The following is a 23,894-nucleotide window of genomic DNA, read 5'->3' on the forward strand; positions in this document are numbered from 1 at the left end:
ATTTAATAGCAACAAGTCAAGAATTATTAGATAATAGCGGTGTTAAAAAAGAGACAGATCATAATGATCAATTTTCAAGTAATTATAGTTCTCATAAACACAGCGGGATCAAATTACCCACTATAAAACTTCCCACTTTTGATGGAAACTACCTAAAGTGGTTAGAATTTAAAGACACATTCTTGTCTGTTGTAGATAGCAACTTAGAAATTCCACATATAAATAAGTTTCATTACCTTAGGTCTGCGCTTGAAGGAAGTGCAGCTGTAGTTATAAAGTCCATAGAGTTTAGCGCTAAGAATTATAAAGTTGCCTGGGACTTATTGTGTCAACGGTTTGAAAACAAAGATATTTTAGTTAATAACCATTTAACAGCATTATTCAATATCGAACCATTAAAGAGGGAATCATACAAATCTCTGAGATTCATTGTTGACCATGTTATGAAGCATCTCAGAGCACTTGAGACGCTAGGCCTGCCAACAAATAAGTGGGACATTCTCATTATATTTATGATTTCATCTAAGTTAGACTTGCATACCGCCAGGAAGTGGCAAGAACACAAAAGTAAGTCTAGTGAACTTGTATTGTTGACCGATTTCTTTGATTTTCTTCGCAACCGGGCTGACATACTTGAGACTTCCTACTTTAATAATACTCACTCAGACAAAGTTCCTGATCACAAATATAAAACAAACACACACTCCAAAAGTTTTGTTGCAGCTGTTGATAAGAAAGTAAATAATAATGAATGTCTTGTGTGCAAGGAAATTCACCCACTTTACTTGTGTGACAAATTCAAAGGTATGACTGTGGATGAACGTCTAGGTGAGATTACTAAGTTTAATTTATGCAAGAATTGTTTTCGAAGTGGTCATAATGCATATCAGTGTAAATTAAAGGCGATGTGTCGTTCATGCAAGAAAAAGCATAACACATTAGTGCATGTCACACAAACAGAGAATAGTGAACAACCATCAACATCATCTCTACCGGTGTCACTGTCTGTGGTCAGCAGCGACCAGGTGTTATTAAGTACAGCTCTTATCCAGGTTGTGAAAGACAAGAAAACATACACAGCCAGAGCCCTGTTAGACACAGGAAGCCAATCATCCTTCATTACTGACAGTTTAAAAGAAAAATTAGGTTTAGTGATTAACCCGGGAGGGTCTGTAAATGTTTGTGGTATTAATAATTCTAATTGTAGTATTAAGCAAAGTTGTAATTTAAAGCTGAAGTCTAGGTGTAATTCTTTTGAGATTAAAGTTAAGTGTTTAGTTGTTCCCAGAATTACTGGAATTTTACCAAATTCTTTAATAAATACTGAATATTTGAAATTACCAAGTAACATTGTTTTAGCTGATCCGAATTACTTTTTCCCTTCTGAGGTAGATATCCTCTTAGGGGCAGATGTCTACTGGGACATAGTAGGCTCTAATTTAATTAAGTTAGGTAATAAAAATCCTGTTTTACAGGAGTCCAAGTTTGGGTGGCTAGTGAGTGGCCCAATAAGTACACAACAGCCAACCTCACAAGTTTATTGTAATTTCACTCAAGAAATAAAGGAATCTTTAGAACGGTTTTGGACAATTGATGACCTTCCAGTTACTAAAACATATTCTGTAGAAGAACAGCTTTGTGAAAACAATTTTATTGAGAATTTTTCTAGATTACCAAATGGTAGGTTTGCTGTGACAATGCCTTTTAAGGAGTCCCCTGAGAAAGCTCTTGGGAACTCATATTATATAGCTAAGAAGTGCTTTTTAAATCTAGAGAAAAAATTTGCTAAGAATCCTAGTCTTAAGATTAAATACAAGGAGTTCATAGACGAGTATGCTAATTTAGGACATTTAAGAGTTTTAAAAAATAAACCTGAGTTCGGATATTATATGCCCCACCACGCAGTAATACGGGAAAAAAGTGAAACCACTAAACTGCGGGTAGTGTTCAATGCCTCATGTAAAACTAGTTCTGGAAAATCACTTAATGATATACAGATGGTCGGGCCAGTTATACAGAGTGATTTAATATCAATTTTGCTTCGCTTTCGTAAACATAAATATGTTCTCACCGGAGATATAGAGAAGATGTTTCGGCAGACTGAAATTAAGGAACAGCAGCGCCACCTACAACTAATATTATGGCGCGATGACGAAACAAAACCGATAGATATCTTACAGCTAAACACAGTAACTTATGGTACTGCGTCCGCACCATTTCTCAGTACTCGATGTTTGCTACAGTTAGCAAAAGAATGTGAGGATAAGTCTATAGCATGTGTCATTGAAAATGATTTTTATGCTGATGATTTAAATACTGGTTCCGAAACTGTAGAGGGTTTAAAATATATTTATAGGGAAGTTGTTGCTACTCTTGATTCAGCACAATTGCCTTTAAGAAAATTCAGAACAAATTGTCCTAGCTTATTTGAAAATGATGATGATACAGCAAAATTTGTAGATTTTAATAAGGAATCTAGTGTATTAGGTCTTATTTGGTGTCCTAAGTCTGATAATTTACTATTTTCCACAGATTTACAGCATTCTGCTCAAATAACCAAACGGTCAGTAATCTCTACTACGGCCAAAGTATTTGATCCTTTAGGACTATTAAGCCCTTGTATTATAGTACCTAAAATTTTACTACAACAATTATGGTCTGCTAAACTGGACTGGGATGACCCAGTACCAGCTGAATTTTGTAAGGATTGGTCTAGCCTTTTGAAAGAATTTTCATATTTGTCTGATATTAATATAGAACGTTGGGTTTTATGTGACAATCCTAAAACTATAGAACTACATTGTTTTGTCGATGCCTCACAACAAGCCTACGCGGCATGTATCTACTTGCGCTCTGAAGACTGTACTGGAAAGGTAACAGTTAGGTTGTTGTGTGCTAAAGCACGAGTCGCCCCAATGAATCCAACCACTATACCGAGGCTGGAGTTGTGTGGCGCACTCCTAGGGGCTCGTCTATGTTCAAAGGTATTAGATTCCTTACAATGTAATATATCCCGAAAAGTTCTATGGTCTGATTCGATGGTTGTGTTGGGATGGGTGCAAACTCCACCCAGGGATCTTAAAGTATTTGTTTGTAATAGAGTGAACGAAATAAATCAACTGACACCGGGATTCGACTTTAGGTATGTACCAACTGATCAAAACCCTGCAGACATGGGTTCTAGAGGTGTGTCTCCCAAGCAGTTAAAAGCTTCTAGCCTTTGGTGGGCAGGGCCTTTGTTCCTCGCTAATGACCCTACTTGTTGGCCTACACAACAACAAATCCCTAGTTTACCAGAACTTAAAATCCCACGTAACATTGAATGTCACACCACAATTGTAAATAATATAATTGAATTTGAAAAATATTCTAACTTTAATAAACTTATTAGGATCTATGCATATGTGCAACGTTTTGTACATAATTGCTTAAATAAAAATAGTAGAAATAGTGGACCATTAGATGTTAAGGAATTAGATAAGTCATTATTAACTTTAGTTAGGTTAAGTCAGTTGGATAGTTACTCTGACCAAATTAAATTAATTAGTGATAAGAAAACTCTCAATTGTAAGTCTAAATTACTGTCGTTGAATCCTTTCTTAGATGACAACAATATATTGAGAGTTGGTGGTAGGCTTCAAAATTCTGAATTTGATTATGATAAGAAGCACCCCATGGTTTTAGATGCAAAACATCAGTTCACTCAATTATTATTCAGGCAAGAACATGAACGTTTATTTCATGCAGGACCGCAACATCTGCTAGCGTCTATCAGAGAGCGATTTTGGGCCATAGGAGGTAGAAATTTAGCTCGCAGTACGACTAAGAAGTGTCTACTCTGTACTCGCTTTCGAGGAAAAACTATTCAACCAATAATGGGTAACTTACCTTCGGAAAGAACTTACTCAATGTTTCCTTTCTACACATGCGGTGTAGATTTTGCTGGTCCTTTTACTATTTCTAGTCGCAAAGGTAGAGGAAGTCAATCCTCAAAATGTTATTTATGTTTATTTGTATGCCTCTCGACTAAGGCGATTCATTTAGAATTAGTAAGTAGTTTGAGCTCTGATGCATTTATATTGTCATTAAAAAGGTTCATATCAAGAAGAGGCAAACCTAGTGTCATCTATTGCGATAATGGCACTAATTTCAGAGGCGCAAATAACGAAATGTGTAGAGTGCTCAGGTCCAATCGTAAGTGTACTGATAATTTCGCGAATGATAATGGTACAAAATTCGTATTTAGCCCGGCGTACTCGCCTCACTTTGGGGGCATATGGGAAGCAGGAGTCAAGTCGGCAAAGTTTCATTTAAAACGCACGGCCGGTAAAGCTTCCTTGACGTTCGAGGAGCTTGCTACGTTATTAGCACAAGTCGAGGCCATACTTAATTCCCGTCCTCTGTCTCCCTATCTTCCGATCCTACCGATCCTACACCACTTACCCCAGGGCACTTCCTTGTCGGGCGACCTCTCACGTCGTTACCGTCGGCACCTATTAATACGAAGAGTCCAAATCGTTACCAACTTATAGAGAAAATCAGACAAGACTTCTGGCAAAGATGGCGCCGGGAGTTCGTAGCGGAGCTGCAGCAACGCACGAAATGGAAAACCAGGCAGCATGAGCTTCGTGTGGGTGATCTGGTGATCCTGAAGGAAGAAAATGTTCCCCCACTGCAATGGAGACTCGGCCGTGTCACACGTTTGTATCCTGGGACGGATGGAGTCAGCAGGGTGGCCGATGTCATGTCTTCCAGAGGCACAGTACGAAGGGCTGTGAACAAAATGTGCATCCTACCAAGTTCAGCCCCAGCAGACACGACACTGATCAATGATGACAAGGATGCTGCCGAGAATAAAGAAGCTTGAAAGCTACCCTTTCAACCCCGGGAGGATGTTCGCGCCCACACTAAACTTACTAAAACCGGGCGGATGTGTGCCCGGCTCTACGGGACGCGAGGGGGTGGAGAGAGGGACGCGGGCGCAGGACGCGCGCGCTGGAGCCGCGCGCCGCCATATTGATATTGCTAATTACGCACGCCACAAGAGCATTGTCGAATAATGTCGAAATAATACTAAATTAATATTAAGCGAAGAAAGTGTCGCGTCGTCCGTGTCCTGTAATTATTTTATTTTAATTAAAGTACTTTTCTTTACAACAAGAAGAAGTATTATTTTGTCTCCGACAGGTAGCCTTAAATCTTTCTATTAAGGGTTAAACAAGAATTTATGGCACGTATAACGTCCTCCATTATCTATTGAATTAAGTTGTCAATGATGCATTTTCTTGGGGGAAAAATTGAAAACGTATTGGATAGAAGGCGTGAGGTAAAAGTTCTGATATAATGTAAAAAAAAAATGCTGATGTAACAATTTCTTATTTATTTGAATCATTCTTGTCAGTCTAGAGTCTGTTATAATAATAAGTAAGACTTTTTTTATCAAAATGCCAGATTCAAAACTTTTTAATACATTATCTGACTAAAGGTCCAATTTCGTAATGAAATGTTATCTGCATTTGGAGCGCGGGTTTGAAAAAGGTCAAATTGTTTAAAAAGGGTTACGTGATTTATTCTCATTTTTATACACCTTTTATTGGTATAGATTATTAGAAGCTTTACAGAATTTTATTTACCTTAGCAACTTTTACAAAATTGAACGATTGCGTAGGCAATTTAATCAAGTAAAGTCTGCACCTACTCACTCAAAATATTTTTCAGTGAATCTATTCATCCACATCCCGTCATCTTATTAAATAATTTGAAATTCACAAAGATACAATTATGTTTTACAGAATTGGTTTTAATAGGCAATCAAGCCTAAAAGCAAATTATGAAACTTTAATAAAAAGAAAACCACTTGCTTATGGACATTGAAGTTTTCAAAATATAGAATTGAAGTTAGAAACGATATTTCGATATCTAACAAAGTTTATTATAACTCTAAACTAGTTTTGTAACAGTTTGAACGTCTCGCGTCTGTATTCAAACTCCTTGGTATCAGCGTAACTTTTGAACATTCACGTCGTAATCTTGTACCATATTTGTATACTGAATTGAAGATAAACTCAATTTTAGAAATTCCATTTTTTTTTTTACTTTTTGTTGCACACTTTTTCTAGGCAGGTAAGTTGAAAACTCCTGTTCCCAATGCCGGTTATTTATTTCTCAATGTTTTTTTTTACAATTAATATATATTAAAAAATGAAGAATTATGTTGAATAAATGGCACCTTAATATAGAAAATGATAAGTTCTTTGCTCCTACCAAAAATACTTAAAATTTTATTAAAAGAAAAATATTGCTCCACACTAGAAATCATGCCCAACCACACTATTGGTTGATCTAAAGCTTATAGTGTGCGATTGCTCTTATGTAAACCTCGTTGTGACGGTCCATTACGCTAGTGACTTTGATTCTGGGTAGCAATGAGCTCTTAATTTCCGCACATGTTGGATTGTGATATATGAATGATAGGAATATGGAGTATTCAGCTATTATGTTAGGGGTTAATGAGGTTTAGTGATTATTATTTGGGAATATGTATATCAAAATTGCAATCTAGTTTAAATTTAACAAAATATATATTTAATACCTATAAAACACTAAGCCATTTGACCTATGAAACGTTATTACCTACTGATGGTATTTTATTCATATCAATTTATTATTAAAACAAATCATTCAAAATGCATTAAAGAATACGTTGACGTTATTGCATTACTCCCATTTAGCATCTTTGCATTCATCAAACAAGTAAATATCCAGTACAACACAAAACCTTCTTGAAGTTTTAAAGCGCTGCATTAACCACAAGCTCACATTACTTTGTAGATAGCAAGCGATTTATAAACTTAATGTTTCGCTGCCTTGACCGAACGTTGTAGTCGACCCATCTATAATACAGCGGCTTTAGCGCTTACCGCAATATAAGCGTCTAACAGAACTAATCTAGCCAGTATATCGTACCTACATTAGATTCTGACTTGATTTATGAACCTCATATTAATAAATTATTACACTATGCTTGTGTAAGTTTTATTATAACCTATTTATAAAGCCTGGTTTAGATTTTATCACAGGCCTTTTTTGAAACTTCAATATATATTTTTTCGTAGGTAAATAAAATACGCGTAGTGTTTGAAGTTAGGAGCCAATTTTGTACAACAATGGCTTCGTGTACACATATTATCCTTGCAATGAGTGTGTGCATTTGATTTGTGTGTACCACCCACTATATAGAGATTCAGAGGCGTTAGCGCATAGGTTTACATAAATCTAGAAAGTGCAGCAATTTTTTGTAACAGTCTTTAGTGGCCATCAAACTTAATCTGCCTCGGAATTTTTGGCCTTCTTGACCTACTAGTTCAAGCTCACATTCAAGCTTTGAATAAAACATAAGTAAGAAAACTTTTTAAATATATTCCCTCATTAGCCAGCTCTGTATATTGAATAATATTAGCTTGTTTATTACACTATCATAAAAATGCCAAATTCATTTACGCGGTCTCCACATCATCGTCTACAATTTCAAACACACTGCACCTCTCCATACACGCGCTGTCTAGCACAACCTATATCCATGGCTACGCATGCGAACCGTTAATAATCACATAAATTACACACTTATATAGCTCCCATTTACTTCGGCAACAAAAGGGAACCGCTACGTCCACGTTCAATTCCTCCTTCCGCTTCAGAGCTCCACCGAGTACTTTGATCGCGTCGAAAACCAATGACTTACAAGCTCTTGTGGAATTTACAAGTCATAGATTCATAGGAATGGTTTTTCAAGTGATTTTTCCGGAAGAAAATCTTTTTACTATATTTTTGGAACCATGTACTACCTTGTACTAAGATAATTAGTACCCCGTTTGCAATTAATTTGCGCTATTGCATAATGTCCAATTAATTATGCAAGTTCTACAAGGGTTGAGCTATTGGTATGCAGAGTTTGTACGCAAGTAGCAAATATACAATACGGCCTATTTAATTATAACAAACAAACTAGATTTCACACGCTTCTGGAGGGTATTAATTATAACGTCCAGCACTCGAGTAAAAGAAGTCTTTTTCCGTCTTCTGGGCTACTGCTATACCTATACAACCGATCTTCATGCCAAGTCTCAAGTTCTGCCATTTTAAAACTAAGAAAATCACTTCTGTATACTAATAAAATGAAATAAAGTATTCTATTAAGATTTACCACATAAAATTTTTACAATAAATACATAGATAGGTGTATTGCTATTCCAGTTAAATTATAATCACACTTGCAAACACACGTTGCGACAACAATTGCACTGACAATCTGTATACAAATCAACACTTCGATTGATTGAATCTCGATTTGCTTTAAGCAACATTTGAGCAAATATGTTCGGGACTTGAGACCGATGCTGTGTCTCCAGATTTGTAATATACGTTTTATTTAACATTTTTCATAGCACATTTTAAAGTTATCAGAATACTGAAAAATCAGCTTTTAGATAAAAATATTTAACTACACTCGATATCTTAAGTGAACCATGTAATCCAATACCAAAGAATAACTTAAATTAGTACGGTGTAAGCAAAAATTAAGCCTCGTGATATTACTTACGAAGCTTGGGAACTTGTTTGAAGCCAGATGGCCTCTTCCCAAGCACTTAGCCTCAAAACTTTGCACACATTTAACTTGAAACGTAATCCTCACTAAATTTAATAAAACACATTATACTTTAAGGGTGCGTTTAGACATGACGAATAAAAAACTGGAGTTAAAACACGAGTACATATTTTTTCTCCATATGTTGGTGTGAGGTGTGACAACCACAGTGTCTAATTCAATTCAACCAATCGTCAATTTGTCTAAATACCTAAGCGAAAAACTTTAAACTAATATGTTTTAGTGCAGTTCACATTAAACGAGCAAGCATTTTAAGAACATTTTAGAATGTTATGAGAGAATGAAAAGAACAAAGAAAAAAAATCTAACGTCTGTTTACGTTAAAGAATTTTATATGGTGGAGATAGCATGAGCGTTTGCACATTTGGTTTGAACGCACCTTTATGAATACTTCTAAAGCAAATGAAAAAGTTGTTTTAAACTTTAGTATGTAAGTGGTTCGCGGGAGTTCGTTTCTTGATTTTATTAAGTGGATTTGGATACTGTTTTATTGGTCTTATTATATTTATTGATCTTAAAATTATGAGCTTCCCAGAATTTAGGTGGTGTATTTTATTTTCGATATATTATTTTTCAATAACTGATATTCTGGTCTTCATTATATGTATTTAAACATTAGGTACATACTAACAAAGCAGTTTCATACTAAAAACAACTAATTTCCATTTCTAAATCACCCAAATAAACAGGAAGCGGAAAACCTGAACAAAAGTAAAAATACTAATAAAATATGAATGTGATTTGAACCCGGAAAAAAACACGGAATTTCACCCGAGGTAATCAACGTTCATGAACGGAGACGGGACTCATCAATATTTAGTTGACGACATAAACGAAAACATTGCATATTGGGCGCTCATAACATCATCAGGAAAATGGTCCTTCCGTCCGTTTTCAAATGGACATGTGGCCTATAAGGCAAACAAACCTGTACGGGGCCCACAATGTATGTAAAACGAATCAATTTTCGAATCAAGTGTCTATCTTGCAGAATCGGGCCCCTGGAAAGTTTGTTTATGGCACTCCCATGGTCTACGCGGGGAGCGAGAGGCAGCGGTGCTGATTACAGTGCACGCGGGACTGTCTTGTCACATGTCACCTTCCCGTCACAAACGAACTAGCCAGGCTGTAGTTTTAGTGCTTGAATACTATTATGAAGTTGTGATGTTCTATTGTTTTATTTCCATTATATATCTTGGTTTCCAGCATAAAATAAGTGCCATTAACAATCATAAATAAGAAAACAATAAAACCGCTGTCATAATTCTAGTCCTAAAGGAAAAAGACATGACAATTTTCTTACGGTCCGCAAGATAAATAATGGCGTTTCTTTTCCAAATGAACTTCCTGATAATCTTATTTGAACTTCATAATCAGCAGCTCTGGTTATTCGCAATTTGTTCGCCAATTCCGTGATTGCGCTCTTCATATTTTCTTTGTCCACAAAAACATGAATAAGAAAGAAGAACTTTTTTATAGTACAGCTTCAACACTTTTGAAAGAAAACTAAAACTATTTTAATGTTTTTATTATTTCGTCCATATTTTAAGAATCGTAGTTTCACTTAAAACTTGAGCGAGTTTTCCATTTCAAAGAATCAGTTCAAACTTCTAGAGTTACTTCAGCGTAATTTGGAGCTTTGAATTTTTGGTCCTTTTACATAAAAATGGTCCTAATCTTGGCGACAGCCGGCACCCACGTCACTTGTCAAATTTATTTTGTAGACGTAATGTATTTTGACGCTATTATAACATCCTCACCTGGCACAAATTATATTTTATTACGCAGATATTTGACAGGATAAAACATTACACGAAAATTGCTAACGTTCTGACTTCTAAAGCAGTATTCTAGGACAAAAATTGGTGTCAGGCCTCATATTTTCATATTATTTCGAGATATCACTTTATGAACGTCATTTACATGAAATACATGGAAAGTAATGTAGTATTTCGTGTCGGAATCTAACCTTTATGACCGTAAAAGGTACTAAAAAAATACAATAAACGTGATAGAGTGAATACCTAGTACTTCTCTCTAGGATATCTACTCGAAATCTTTTACTACTTAAAACCCTATAAAGTTTTATTTAAGTAGTGACAATTTAATTAAACTTTGCAGAAACATAAATTCCAATGGCGCAAAATAGTGCTAAGATAAATCAGCGTGGAAATAGTCTAAGTTTAAAAGGACCGGTCCTTGAGTACGATTCAGCACGAAACCTTAGCGTGGCGGGTGAAAAGATTAAATTTTAAAATTATTACAGAGCGAAGTGCACTTCTCACTTGCAAACTGAAGCGTATTCGCAAAATGGCAAAGTGAGAGCTACTCCATTAATTATTTTCTTAAGGACATGTGAAGATGAGAGAAAATTAGAGTTTTCTTAGAGTTTCTTCAAGACGCCGGCAGACTGGAGCACTTTACATGATAATTAGATGTTTTAAGTAAAGTTTGAAGTTAGTTCTCTGCAGTTATAAGGAATTAAACTTGTTCCACGTCTTCAAGAAATACTTTTATGTTATTAAGTAGTTGGCAAGCTTTGTTAACATCATGATACTTTTAAGTTAGATTAAAAGCACTTAGGAAATAATGAAAGACGCACGTTCTGGCAGCCCCATCTATTGTGAATTATTGTTTTGTGTGAGTATATTAGCGAGAATCTGAGTATATTAGCCAAAATAGACACTTACTGATAAGGGTTCATGCTTATTCCTCATAGTAAAACAATAATGGTTTTTTATTTCTAGTACAAAAATTGTAGTGATGCACTAACACTACCGACGCTACGACCCACTGGGTGGAATAATTACTCTTATGGCATCAGAACTGTGACAGAATTCAAACGCTACTCGTTAATTAGAGTAATACGTGATAACTTAATTAAGAGCAAGACTTCGCGTTTCCTTTTATTTTATCATGTCATATGCTCTGTACATACGGATGAGTGAAATAAATAGTATGTATTTCTAATATTGTTTTGAGCATGATGGCTGGCCACTAATTCCAAATGCGATTAAGGTACCCAGTTAAGTTGTTACTCATGTCACAATGCGTCTCGAAAAATATATCTCGTGTTAGTTCTTCCAATATTAGGTACCCGATATTTAACAAGTAAGTACCTACCTTATATTGGAAGAACGATAAATCTATTCAGACAAACATAAAACTGTTTACCGTTAAATAAATAAACGATAGACTTATTTATTACCTACTCATCGAATTCTCGTCAATAAAACAATTAATTAACAAACAAAAAACGATCTAAATGCTAATTGTTTTCATTAATCTTAAAACAAAACAGAAAGTTCTTTCAATTGGGAGCAATTAAATTCAAATGAGGCGAGATTAAACTGCACTTAGAGAAAATTGTGTAATAGAAAGTCAAAGAAGTCTGTAGTTTGTAAAGTGGGTCACCCCACAAAGGATTGGAATGACAACCTCGTACGTTCTGTTATAGCACTTGACATTGGAGACCAAACGTAGGGAGCGAGCAGTCGCTTTTCATTTTTCCAATATTGATAAAGATATCACGTTCCGCGATATTGATCACGTCATTCATCCACTTAAGCCGCAATCCGAATGAGGAATATCTTGTATGTTGTGTAACTTTACATGAACGGAATAAACATATTTATATTCATTTATTCAATTTAGGAACAACTTAGTTTTCCTAAGCACACTACAAACTTCTAGTCGGCCGAGAATTTTTTCGGGCTCATAAATCAGTATGGAAATGAATGGTAGTATGTACATAACAACGATCAGGTATTTGGCCGGTAGCAGTCTGACTAAAAACTTTGATTGAATTCACAATTACATATAACATCCTTAGGACCAACTTTAGGCCAACTATTTATATGATGTCCTTATAAAAATAGTTTCATTTTATTGGCATTGACCGGGCTGCCCCAAAAATACTATGGAAAACTTACATCACATCGGTCATGGGTAAACTTAGTCGCTCCCATTCGACTCACATAATTCCATTCATTCATTCTCTGTTTACGCAAAGATTAAACAAAAGGGAACCAGGTTCCTTCAATAAATATTGCTGACAAACATAACCTGACCTAAGGAAGTAGCCGCCTAGCCTTATTGTGATCTATTTCCAAACTTTGGAGTTCTTGAACGTATTTTATAGCAGGATTTGTTTTCAACTTTCGCAATTTCGTATTGTTTTGTCTGTTTGCTTCTGTTTTAAAATCTGATTTATTTTCTGAAGGTCTGTCGTTTTTTTGCTTCTCTTTTTGAGTTTATATTGTGCTGAGACTGCAGGCGATGCTTTTAACTAAGTTTTGTAATATTCTTTTAGGTGGACTGTGTGGCTTATTGATTTATTTGTTGTATTTTCAACTTGCACTTGGCACTTTATTTTGTTTTCAATATGGTCGTAATTTCTTGGCAACTATTTCAAAGTTTGTTGGCAAACGTATGTTTTATTACTGGCATAACACTGTCAGCTTTTAATAAAAGGTCTTTAGTTTCTAAACATAGATTTCGATTTTAGAACACACCAAAGTTAATCAACACTCATTGGTCTATCGCTACTACGTGACATGTTTTAGGATTATAAACTTAAGTTAGGTACTCTACCCAAGGCTGCGTGCGTATCTCTTGCACGATTGCACCTATCTTACACAAACTCTTACTTAAATTCAACTCTCGAAGTAATTCACAACTAATTTTAGTATAAAAGCGCCATCTGTTACGTGTTTTGAGAACTAAATTTGCCTGAACTTTATTTAAATTGTTTAGTTGATTGTTAATGCAATCCGGTCTATTGTTTTTCAGTCTATGTGACTACTAATGGAGTGATAAAACTTTAAATGGCTTCTATAAGTATCAATTCATCAAAAAACCATGATAATTAACCAAACTTTAAGAATTTGCAGATGACATGATAGCAACTGAAATGACAAATACATAATACTTGAGTTCAGTAACTTATTAGGCTTTCAAAATTATGACAAGAAGATAATTCAGCAAAAGTTTTGACTTCGAAACTTTTGACTTGAACTAAATCTACAGGATTATCGGACTAGCTACAATCAATCTTCATTTCGAGACATATATTATGTCTTTACTTTGACAAAACATACCTGCCTTGTGGCACTAAGCCCGACAATGTACGATTATTTTTTTTTTGTAAATGAAGTAGAAATAAATAAATAAAAACATTGCTGGTATGGTAGGTAAGAATATTAACCACCATATAGAATACTAAACTTGTGCCATATTGTACACGCGGTTTCAAACGCATCCCCGGAAAAAATATAGCCTGTGTTATAATTCGGGAATAGTGTAATTTTCTAATAGTGGAAGAACTTTCTCAATCGTTTCAGTAGTTTCAGAATCTTTAGGTTACCTGTTTCCTCTTTATTATATTAGTATAGATTGTACTACCTGCACGTAATCTTCTAACCCTGAAACGGAGCTTAAGGTACGCGAGCAATCCCAAGAAAATCCCGAGACTAACATAAATAACAACAACAACAATAAAGCAAGGATTGTTGAATTTAAACAACAATTTTCGTATAAAATTACCAGCACTCTGTATGCACATACTGTCCAGGAGATAACTTAAACCGTATGTTAAAAGTTTCCACAATTTATAGGCATAAAACCATGGAGAACAAAATGACTAGCGGAGTTGACAAAGTAGAATCACCAAAGAAAGTATCGCGCCAAAATGAGGTGCTTGACATACTTGGATTATGGCAACTCCGCTAACCTTTCCTTACTCCGTACATAAACCGCTTTTGTTTTGTTTCTTGCGTGGACTTAGAGAAATGTAGAAATCTTATCTCTGACGCATATAATGTTCTAAATTCAAAGTCGTTGACTGACAAGCGAAGCCATTTCTTTTTACCCGACTGCCAAAGAAGGAGGGTAATGTTTTTCGAGTGTATGTAAGTATGTATGTATGTATGTATGTCTGTTCCTTTGTGACCTCCTGTAGCCTAAACGGCTTGATGGATTTTGATGTATGAGGTATCGTTAGATTTGTCTTGATTACGGGAGTGTCATAGGATACATTTTATCCTAAAAGTCCCACGGGATATTTTTTCTAAATTTCCCTTTAAAAAAATATGTATGCGGTATCATTAGATTCATTTCAATCACGGGAGTAATAATTAATATAGGATACGTTTTTTCTCAAAATTCCCACGGGAACATGTTAATTCTGCGTCAACGCAAAGCAACTCATGCGTTAGCAAGCAAAAAGATAGGGCGTGGCCTGGCATGCGGCGCGCGGCGCGGTGCGGAGGGGGATATGCTCGAGTATACAGCCGATAATCATAAGTAACATCACTCGTAATCTAAAGCCAAATAAGTCGTCGAAATAATTTAAAATGGTACTTACATATACATAGTCTTCTACATCTACAACATTTTCGTTAAATAAAAACAGCTAAAAAGTTATAAATAAAAGAATTATTATTAAAAAAACAAAATACCCGACTGCACACTAAAAAAAGAGTAAAACAAGCCCCACAATAATATTGATCAATCAAATGCTAAATATTGATGGAAAGCATCGCAGGCGGGGACCACCTTGACCGCCACCAACGAAAATTCTGCTAAATGGTGCACAACCGAAATGACTATAAATAAGCCTCTGTTGGTCCCCGCCTGCGATGCTTTCCATCAATATTTAGCATTTGATTGATCAATATTATTGTGGGGCTTGTTTTACTCTTTTTTTAGTGTGCAGTCGGGTATTTTGTTTTTTTAATAATAATTCTTTTATTAAAGTTTCGTTTAGTCTTGTGTCACAGATAATGAAAATCTAATATGGGTCTTTATGTGATGATAAATGTAATACCTACATGAATAAAAGTTTCATTCATGCATGCATTTCAGTTTAAAGCTACAAAAAACATAAGAAAAAGATCATCTTTCATACAAAAAAAATGTTGTCAAGCAGTCTTAATGAAATTCTACGTTTGAAAATGTAAAGGTTTTTAAGACCACAACCTGACGACAAAAAGTGACGCTTGTGGTAAAATAATCGCCTGAATAAACAATTCACGGAAGGTACTTAAAAAACAATTCGTCTTCATTTCGTTGCTAAGTAACTTTCCTTGTTTTGTGAAGGAGGTACACAATAATACAATAACAGAAATACCACAACGGTGCCCACGTAATAACAGCACGTAGCTATGACTTTCAATATTTCAAATAAATCGTTTTCAAGGAAAAATGCATCCTTAGGTATCAACAATCAATTTATAATTTTATTTTAACAAAGAAAAAGTAAAATGCTGTTAGAAGACTTGCAATAGTGCAAGCAGCAGATTGGTGTTATGAAATAAATTAAACAAGCAAATCGTTAGAAGAAAATATTTTCTACGTTTCTTCCGAACGTTTAAAAGGACCGATCGGTTCGCTTCCCTACATCCCTATATCTGTTTAAGTAACCGCAAAATGAATACCAATTACTGTGTACAGTCGCGATCAGCGTAAGAAGTGAGGAAGGGACGCTAAACGCCTTCTAACAGCTACGCTCGGAAAACGAGAAAAATGAAGGAAATGGGGAAGGCTTTTGTAGACAGATATCTTTAAAACGAGCGATGAAACATTTATGTTCGACTTCTAAGGATTTTTAAGGTTCCGTAAAAAATAATATAATAACGAGACTTTAGGACTTTGCTGAGAGTCTTACTATCCGTTTATCTGTCACTAAGCTATATCTCATGAGTCGTGATAAGTAGTTAAGCAGTTGAAATTGTCATAGATAATGAATTATTATTGTTAATGCTATGTTGTTATACTAACGTATTGAAAACCAGGGTAAAATAAATAAATATTTTAGGGTCACCCACAACACATCGTTTTACAGTGGCCGTTTTACACATAATAAGGAACCCTTTGTGGGCTATTCTAATTCGCATTTCTCTGGGTTTTTATTTTCATCCATATCCAAACACGTCCAATTTCCAAATCGCAGGAACATTTTTAAGCGGTACCGACGTAGGTGGAGGATGTGTTCGGGAAATTCGCGGAAACGTCGAACGAAGAAATTAATAAATTGATATATGACGCGGAGGAAAGAAAAGCGAATATAACATTTTGCTTTTTTAAGGATTCCATTTGCAAAAATTAATGGGTGTACCTACAAAGGATTTGTAAGTTGTATTACTCGTATTTGTAGTCATTTGGGAAAACTCCGTTGAAATAATAATTGTATTGTCATTACATAAATATATTATTATCATAATAACCAGTTGTTTTCAGCGCACCTATCTGTTTGGGGTTTTTGGTCCTAAATCTGTGCTGGGTTTTTCTAAATTGATAATACAATAGGTTAATTATTATCTATGTTTACAGGTTAATTAACGAATAAATACCTACGTTATATAATTTGAACAATAAAACAATCTTTGTTCTGAGTTATAAATAATAAGCATGTAATAATGTTGAATTTTGTAACTTTTCAACTAGTTTAAATTAAATAGATGCTCAGAAAATTATCTCCATCAAACATTTACCCACTCTTTCAGTACTCAAAAAATTAATATGCTGCCAAATGCTTTGACATCACACTCATATAATTTCAAGTATTCACTTGAATTCTCATGAGCACTGAACCGTGAAGATACCACGCCAAAGTCTTTTAACGTAAACGTACACGAAATAAATTTGCCAAAAAATCTCTCAAAGGATGAAAGTCTTTGGATAAAACACGGTAGGATTAAGGACCGAGAAAGGCTCTAATGATTTAATTCCAAAATCCTTTTCATTAGCCTGACTTTGCCTGGATTAATTAAATTAAAATAAAATGAGTTTGTACTGAAAGGTAGGTATGTACGTAAATTCCCATATTTAATTACGTTAGTCGCCTATATTTTATCTTTAGTTAAGCTTTATGTAATAAATAGGTACATAATAGGTAGATATTGTTTTCCTTGATATGTTAAATAATATTAAAATTATATTATTTAAGTAATACTTCCTCACAATAGAATTATTCAATTTAACTAAAGGAAAATGGATTACTTTAATAGGTCAAAAGTTTTTGCTGTTTCAACTCAATATGCGGATATTTTTTAGGATAACTAATATTATTAGGCATTAGCATTAGGCATTAGCATTAGGGTATACAAGGTCAGTGCAAAACACAGTATGTAAAGAAATATATAAGAGATCATATAGGAAGAATATATAATGAAATACATAAGAGTAAGATGTAAGGGATATTTAAGGGAGTACATAAGGAAGGCACAGACACACTTGTGTGTATGTTAGTGTACAAGGACATTGCTTTTAAATGCGTAGAGACCAATATAACCTACCCGCCTTCATAAGATACGAGTAAAACATCTATACCTACACAACTCGCACGTTCAGTAAGGAGTATCTATGTAATCCGATCTGAACTAAGATCGAACCTCGTTCGTGACACACAGTTCAGAAGCCAATTACTCAGCTAGCTACAGTCACGCCGCCTAAAACTTTACTCAGCTATTATTTTAGAGTTAGACTTGAGACTTGAACTCAAGTAATTTTACATATGTATGTACGAATGGGAATGTTCTTGTAACATTTATGTGTTTAGCGATCTAATTTGAGATAAATTGAACCCCAAGACGCGTTACGCGGTGTTTGAAGTAGCAATCACGGGTAAAGTTAGTAATTTTTAATAATGTCGTGAAACTGAAAACGTAATAAATAGAAAAAAATGGTGTTAATAGTGCCACTATTAATTAAGAAATCTCATTACCAAAAGAAAACTGCTTTCCTGAAATTTCAAACAACCCAAATTCATACGTTTTCCGAATTCTTAAAAAGAAAGACAAACATGTTCCCTGTTTGGTTGTTTCCCGCCTTCGTTTACAAAGTCGCATTTAGCATGGAAACATGTCGGAAGTCGTAAAATGTATTGCAATTTATGAATGCCGAGCTACCAATGACTTATTGAATCCGAATCAATTCATACGGCGTCAAAGAAAATATGGGAAGCGAGAAATTATTGCTTTCAGCTGCTGTGTACAAGTGGACTTTGTATTCGTGTTAATGCATTAAAATAAAATCAATGTAAAAAATTCTGAAGATTTGAATTTGATACCTATGTCGTTATTTATTTTACCACAGAATATAAATGACTTCTGACCCGATTTTTTACCTAACTGCTATCCATGATACCCACTGCGATTCACGGGTTCACCCAGGTCTGATCCAGGTAAAAACCAGCCTACGTTTTTTTTTATACACTCTACAGACTATCTATATACCTAACTTCATTTAAATCGGCTCAGTAGTTTTAGCGTGACAGAACGTTACAAACAAAGTAACTTATTTACCGTCGAAAGATTTACTTACCATCTATTCAGAGATTACCCAAAACAAACAGACTCAAATAAAAACCACTCGTGCGAACATAAGGACCAGCATATACGAAACAAAAACAAAACAAAATATACAAACGCAAGTACAAAACAAAACGATTCCTGTTTCCCGAAACACATGACTTGTAAATCACGACGCGATGACATTAAGGATATGACAAGTGAAACATTCAGGCTCAATTTTACCGACAACATAAACGAACGTTTTCTTAAAACAACTGTTTACTGTAAATTTTCATGTTCATTTTTGCTGAACAATTCATGTTCCTTTTCCCAACCATTTGGGGTCGGCTTCCAGTCCAACCGCATGCAGCTGAGTATCAGTGTTTTGCATAGAGCGCAGCCTATCTGACCTGCTCGACTCCCCAGTTACTCGGACAACTCTTGATACCCTTGGTAAGACTGTTTGTCAGACTTTCTGGCTTCTGACTACCCGTAACACCTGCCAAAGATGTTTAAATGTCAGCCGGAACGCATCAGTTTAGTTTGCCTCCCGAAACACGGAAGAATTCGTTATGACAATATGATTACCTATCCATGGACCGACCGCTCAAACAGCTCTTTAACATTATAATCGATCAATCCGTGCGTCTTTGACTTTGCCGAGCCTTTCCATTTTCAATTTTTTAAGAAGAACGGACGTTTGCATTGTCGGTGAAACTAGGCCCGCACTCCGAATGTCTGGTAGCATTATGTCGGTAACACAGGCGGAAAATATCGTAAAGCACTCCAAATCGCGTTTGGTGGGAAGCGCTAATGTTCGGGATCTGATCGTAATTTTGTATTATGATGTGTTAACATGCACGTGACATTAACGAGAATTAACCAGTGGGTTTGTTTTTCTTTTTGGAAAACAAAAGAACGTATATAATTAGTGAACGAAGTAGGAACTTTGTTTTACTATATCTGGTAAGAAATTTAATAGTAAATAGGTATGTACCTAATGATTTTATCCGTCATCTACGCATTAATTTCTTAGTTTACCAAAAAATTCTATCTTTTCCATTACATCCTAATAAATTATTGCTAATCAGTCCATATTCATTGACGAATCCTGTGTAAAAGCAGCTATCGATAATGTTCTTTTGTCTCTAGCACAAAACTTATTTTAATATTGAATTACATCAGCAGAGCGAGCTTAGCGACAGACATAAATGTTTAATACTTCTTATTACTTATTACACAGATGGCCTTTTGTCCTTTATTATTTTCTTTCTAACCATAATTTTTAATCAAAGGAAATAATAGACTGTAACTTTCTCGTTTGAGAAAAGAATGATTTCATATCGACGAGTAATATTAATTAAAAGTCGCCATCTTGCCGACATTTTCATTCCTCATAAATATTATTTTTCCTTAATTTCTTTCTGTCTTTTTATTTGAGCTGCTAGTCATGCTTCGTTATGACAAAACACAATAGCCAAAAGTTTATTAAAAAAGAAATGGTTTTTGTCAAAAGTGAATTACTTTTGCGGTACACTTAGGAGCAAACAAATGTTCTGTTGAAATCAAAGCTACGAATATTATGAACGATATTAATTTTCAAAAATACTACATACGCAATTGGATACTGTTAAATCAAAAATACTTTTGTAGCAATGACGCTTCGGTGAAACAAGGAAGATGTAATATAATTTTTTTGTTCAGATTTTTTCTTTCTTCACATTTTGAATGAAAATTGGGAACTCTCCAGTGGCTTCCTCTGTTTTATGCTGATATTATTAATTGTTTATCACCAAAGGGAGGATGACGATGCATAAATTTAAATAATTTGTCTTTTGGGGAAGTGTCAAAAATTGCGAAGTTACGACGAAAATATTTTTTCCTTATCTAAAATAACAGGAAATTGCTTTGGGTACTGTTTAGCTCCGTAATCTCATTTGCGTACGCTATGTCGATTCAAATTATTTAGGTCTAAATACATACCCTGCGTTAAACGCTCAGATATGCGGACCCTCATCAAATGAAGCACAACAATTAAAAACCACCCTTATAACACAAAGGCCTTTAGGTTTTTATACAATTTGAATTGCTAAACACGTTGCGATGGCTCTTATGAAAAATTTGAGTTTTATAAAAACCTCTCGGATATTACAGAATATCTTTATTATGAAAGAAATTGCTTTCCGGAGTAACGTATGAATATAATCGGTGTTTCGTTTTTATGAAATGTGCGAGGTACGGCTCGGAGGTACAATCAACAAAAGATTTTTGTGTGTCTGTGAGAAGTAAATATGTATTAAAATTTTATATACGGATAATACTAATTATTCTTGTTATTGCTCATTTTAGTATGTATCGTAGCTTTGACAATATGCATACATGTTGTATTTAATCCGTAGAAACACTCTCTGATATTACAAAGATGCATATAGCCAATACGAATATTAACAACATGTGAAGTTAAGAACAAAATTAAAAGAAACAGCTTCGGATGGATGTGTGTTTCTTTGTCGACTGTACTAATGTATGTATATTTTTAAACTCTGATTTATCTCGTTCGTATTGAAAAGGATATTGAAGTAAATCAATAACTCGGCGATGCTCAGAATGATCACGTGTGTAAAGAGGTTTTATATTGCTGAATACGTAAATATTCCATTTCAAAAAGCAAGGATCGTAAGTGAAAATGTGAGAAATGTTTGATCTTATTTTTATTTTATAAATAGGATTTTTTTCTCTCGGGCTGTAGATACTTTAGTTTTTATAGTAATTCTCAACAAGTTTGGTGATGTAGGTAGGTAATATCAATCAAGTTTGACTTAAAATTGGTAGGGCTTAGATCCGCGGGACTTACACCCCCTTACATACGATATTTTTTCTCTATAATATAGGTACAGGTAGTAAGTAGTTCCCTCAGAATGTATGTAAATTCTATTACATACGTCCCAAAAATCAAATCATACTTTGACATATAGGTAAATGAAGCAAACCATTCCTTATCTCCCCCAAACCACATCTAACTTTCGAAACTAAAGGGACACGAATTATTTCGATACAACAAATACGGAACCACCAACACAACTTCGTTATTTAATGTCAAAGGCAAAAACGGCAATCAGAACCAATGGTCCTTGAAACAACACACGACAGTTGCGACATTTCCGACATCATCCTATTTTGTGGTCTGGCCCGTAATGGTAGCTAAAAAGCTACCCGACAACTTAGATAATGCAGTCAACTGGAAACGCCTTTGCTGTTCCTTTACATCTGCTGCTCGCTGTGAGCTCCACTATTACTCCTATGTGGATAGATGTATGTGTGCGTAAAATCTATGCTTGTGTTTTTATTCTATTTATTCGTGTGCGTGCATAGCGATGTGATCGAAATGATTCGTTCAACCGATTCGTACAAGCGGTGGTATCGCCCAGAATAACCGTTGTAATAATACCGTAAGTATTCGTCGCGTTGCTCCCGAGTTTTAATTGCTAGACATTTTCGTAAAGATTTGTGTACGGTTCCGGTTGGTTAAACGTTCTAACCCCGAAAATCATAAATTGGTTAGGTAACAAGGCGACCCCTATATAATAACATGTGTATGGTAATAGTTTCGAGTAAGTTTGTTTGACGTCGATCTAATGGGGTCGTACTTGAAATTATACACTGTGTCGGATCAGATTACATATCTGCTGACGAAAATTTGTTTCTTATCACCATCTGAAAAGTAGTTAAACATATAAATAGAAAATCTGTATCATTATCTTATCTTTTTGCTATTTTTAGCATTATGTTTTCTGCTTTTTACTTTCACTGTTCATTCATTCCATTGTCATCCATTATCGGATGAAGTATCAAAATGAAGATACTTTTACATCAAATCAATCACACGTAAAACATCAACATGTTGCAAAAAATAAGAAAAATAATCCGTATTTGTAAATACAACATCTTACTTTCTTTATAGATCTGTGTATGAAAGGAAATAACTTTTTTCGTAATTTGGGCATACAAGAACAGCAAAGTTACTTATATCAATAGTTTAGGTATTTTCCTTTCTCTTTACAAAAAATACGATAGAAGCCATAGGATTATTGCTATAGCAACTGGCGATATATATCCAATCCATCTTTAGAAAAAATGTTGTCCTAAAATATAAAACAGGAGTATTTCGAGCAAGGAAGATAACATCTATGATGTTCCTCGAATTTAGCTTAGGAAATTAATGACCGGTTACTCGGAAACCCGAAGCGGGTCGACAAAACAGCTTAGTCCCAAAGGGCACATTTCAGACGGTTTATGTTATGGTTGCTTGGTCATTATTATAAATTGATATCGGATATACACCAGAGAGTTTGTTTTTTTTGAGTATTGCATCTTTTTGTGTATTGGCAGCCAATTTTGTATAGGAAATGACCATTTGAGTCATCGGCCTAGCTTTTTTCCAAGTACGTTGGGATTAGATTTCAGACTCAGACTTAATTACTAGCGCTTTAACGAAAACCTATGTATGTGATCTCCTCAGCTCCATTACAATCGGGTATTCCGATACTCTTTGGTAAGACTATTCGAGTATGCATATAAGTAATAAATTAATATTGCGTCCTCAAGTTATTATTCAAATGCCTCAAGTTATTCCTTTAATTCATGATACAATTTATGATTCCAACGTTTTTTTTCTTCTCAAGATTTTTTCTTCACTCATGTAACATTCTCACCTACAACTATTCAGGTCAAATAGAAACTATTTAACCTTAAATGCATTTGTTACGGACCAGGAATAATCTACAATCTCATTTCCCAGTAATAAATCCTCGACATTTATCAATTTGGGACGAACTTATTCTCTAGGCTCTCCACCTACTTACCTAAAGGTCGGGTGTAATTTACGTTGGACCATTATTGAATTTAAATCTCAGGTGCCTAAATCTTAGCAAGTAGCA

At 34.8% G+C, this 23,894-nt stretch overlaps 1 protein-coding gene across 1 annotated transcript; it reads left to right on the forward strand.

Moving 5' to 3' along the window:
* Window positions 1-1,697: 1,697 nt before the first annotated feature.
* Window positions 1,698-4,867, forward strand: LOC126055847 (uncharacterized). Its single transcript, XM_064035610.1, has 2 exons — window positions 1,698-3,312; window positions 4,449-4,867. Exons 1-2 carry the CDS (start codon window positions 1,698-1,700, stop codon window positions 4,865-4,867), a joined length of 2,034 nt encoding a protein of 677 aa, XP_063891680.1.
* Window positions 4,868-23,894: the final 19,027 nt, after the last annotated feature.

The sequence above is a fragment of the Helicoverpa armigera genome, chromosome 7 (assembly GCF_030705265.1).
Source record: "Helicoverpa armigera isolate CAAS_96S chromosome 7, ASM3070526v1, whole genome shotgun sequence".
Classification (NCBI taxonomy): Eukaryota; Metazoa; Arthropoda; class Insecta; order Lepidoptera; family Noctuidae; genus Helicoverpa; species Helicoverpa armigera.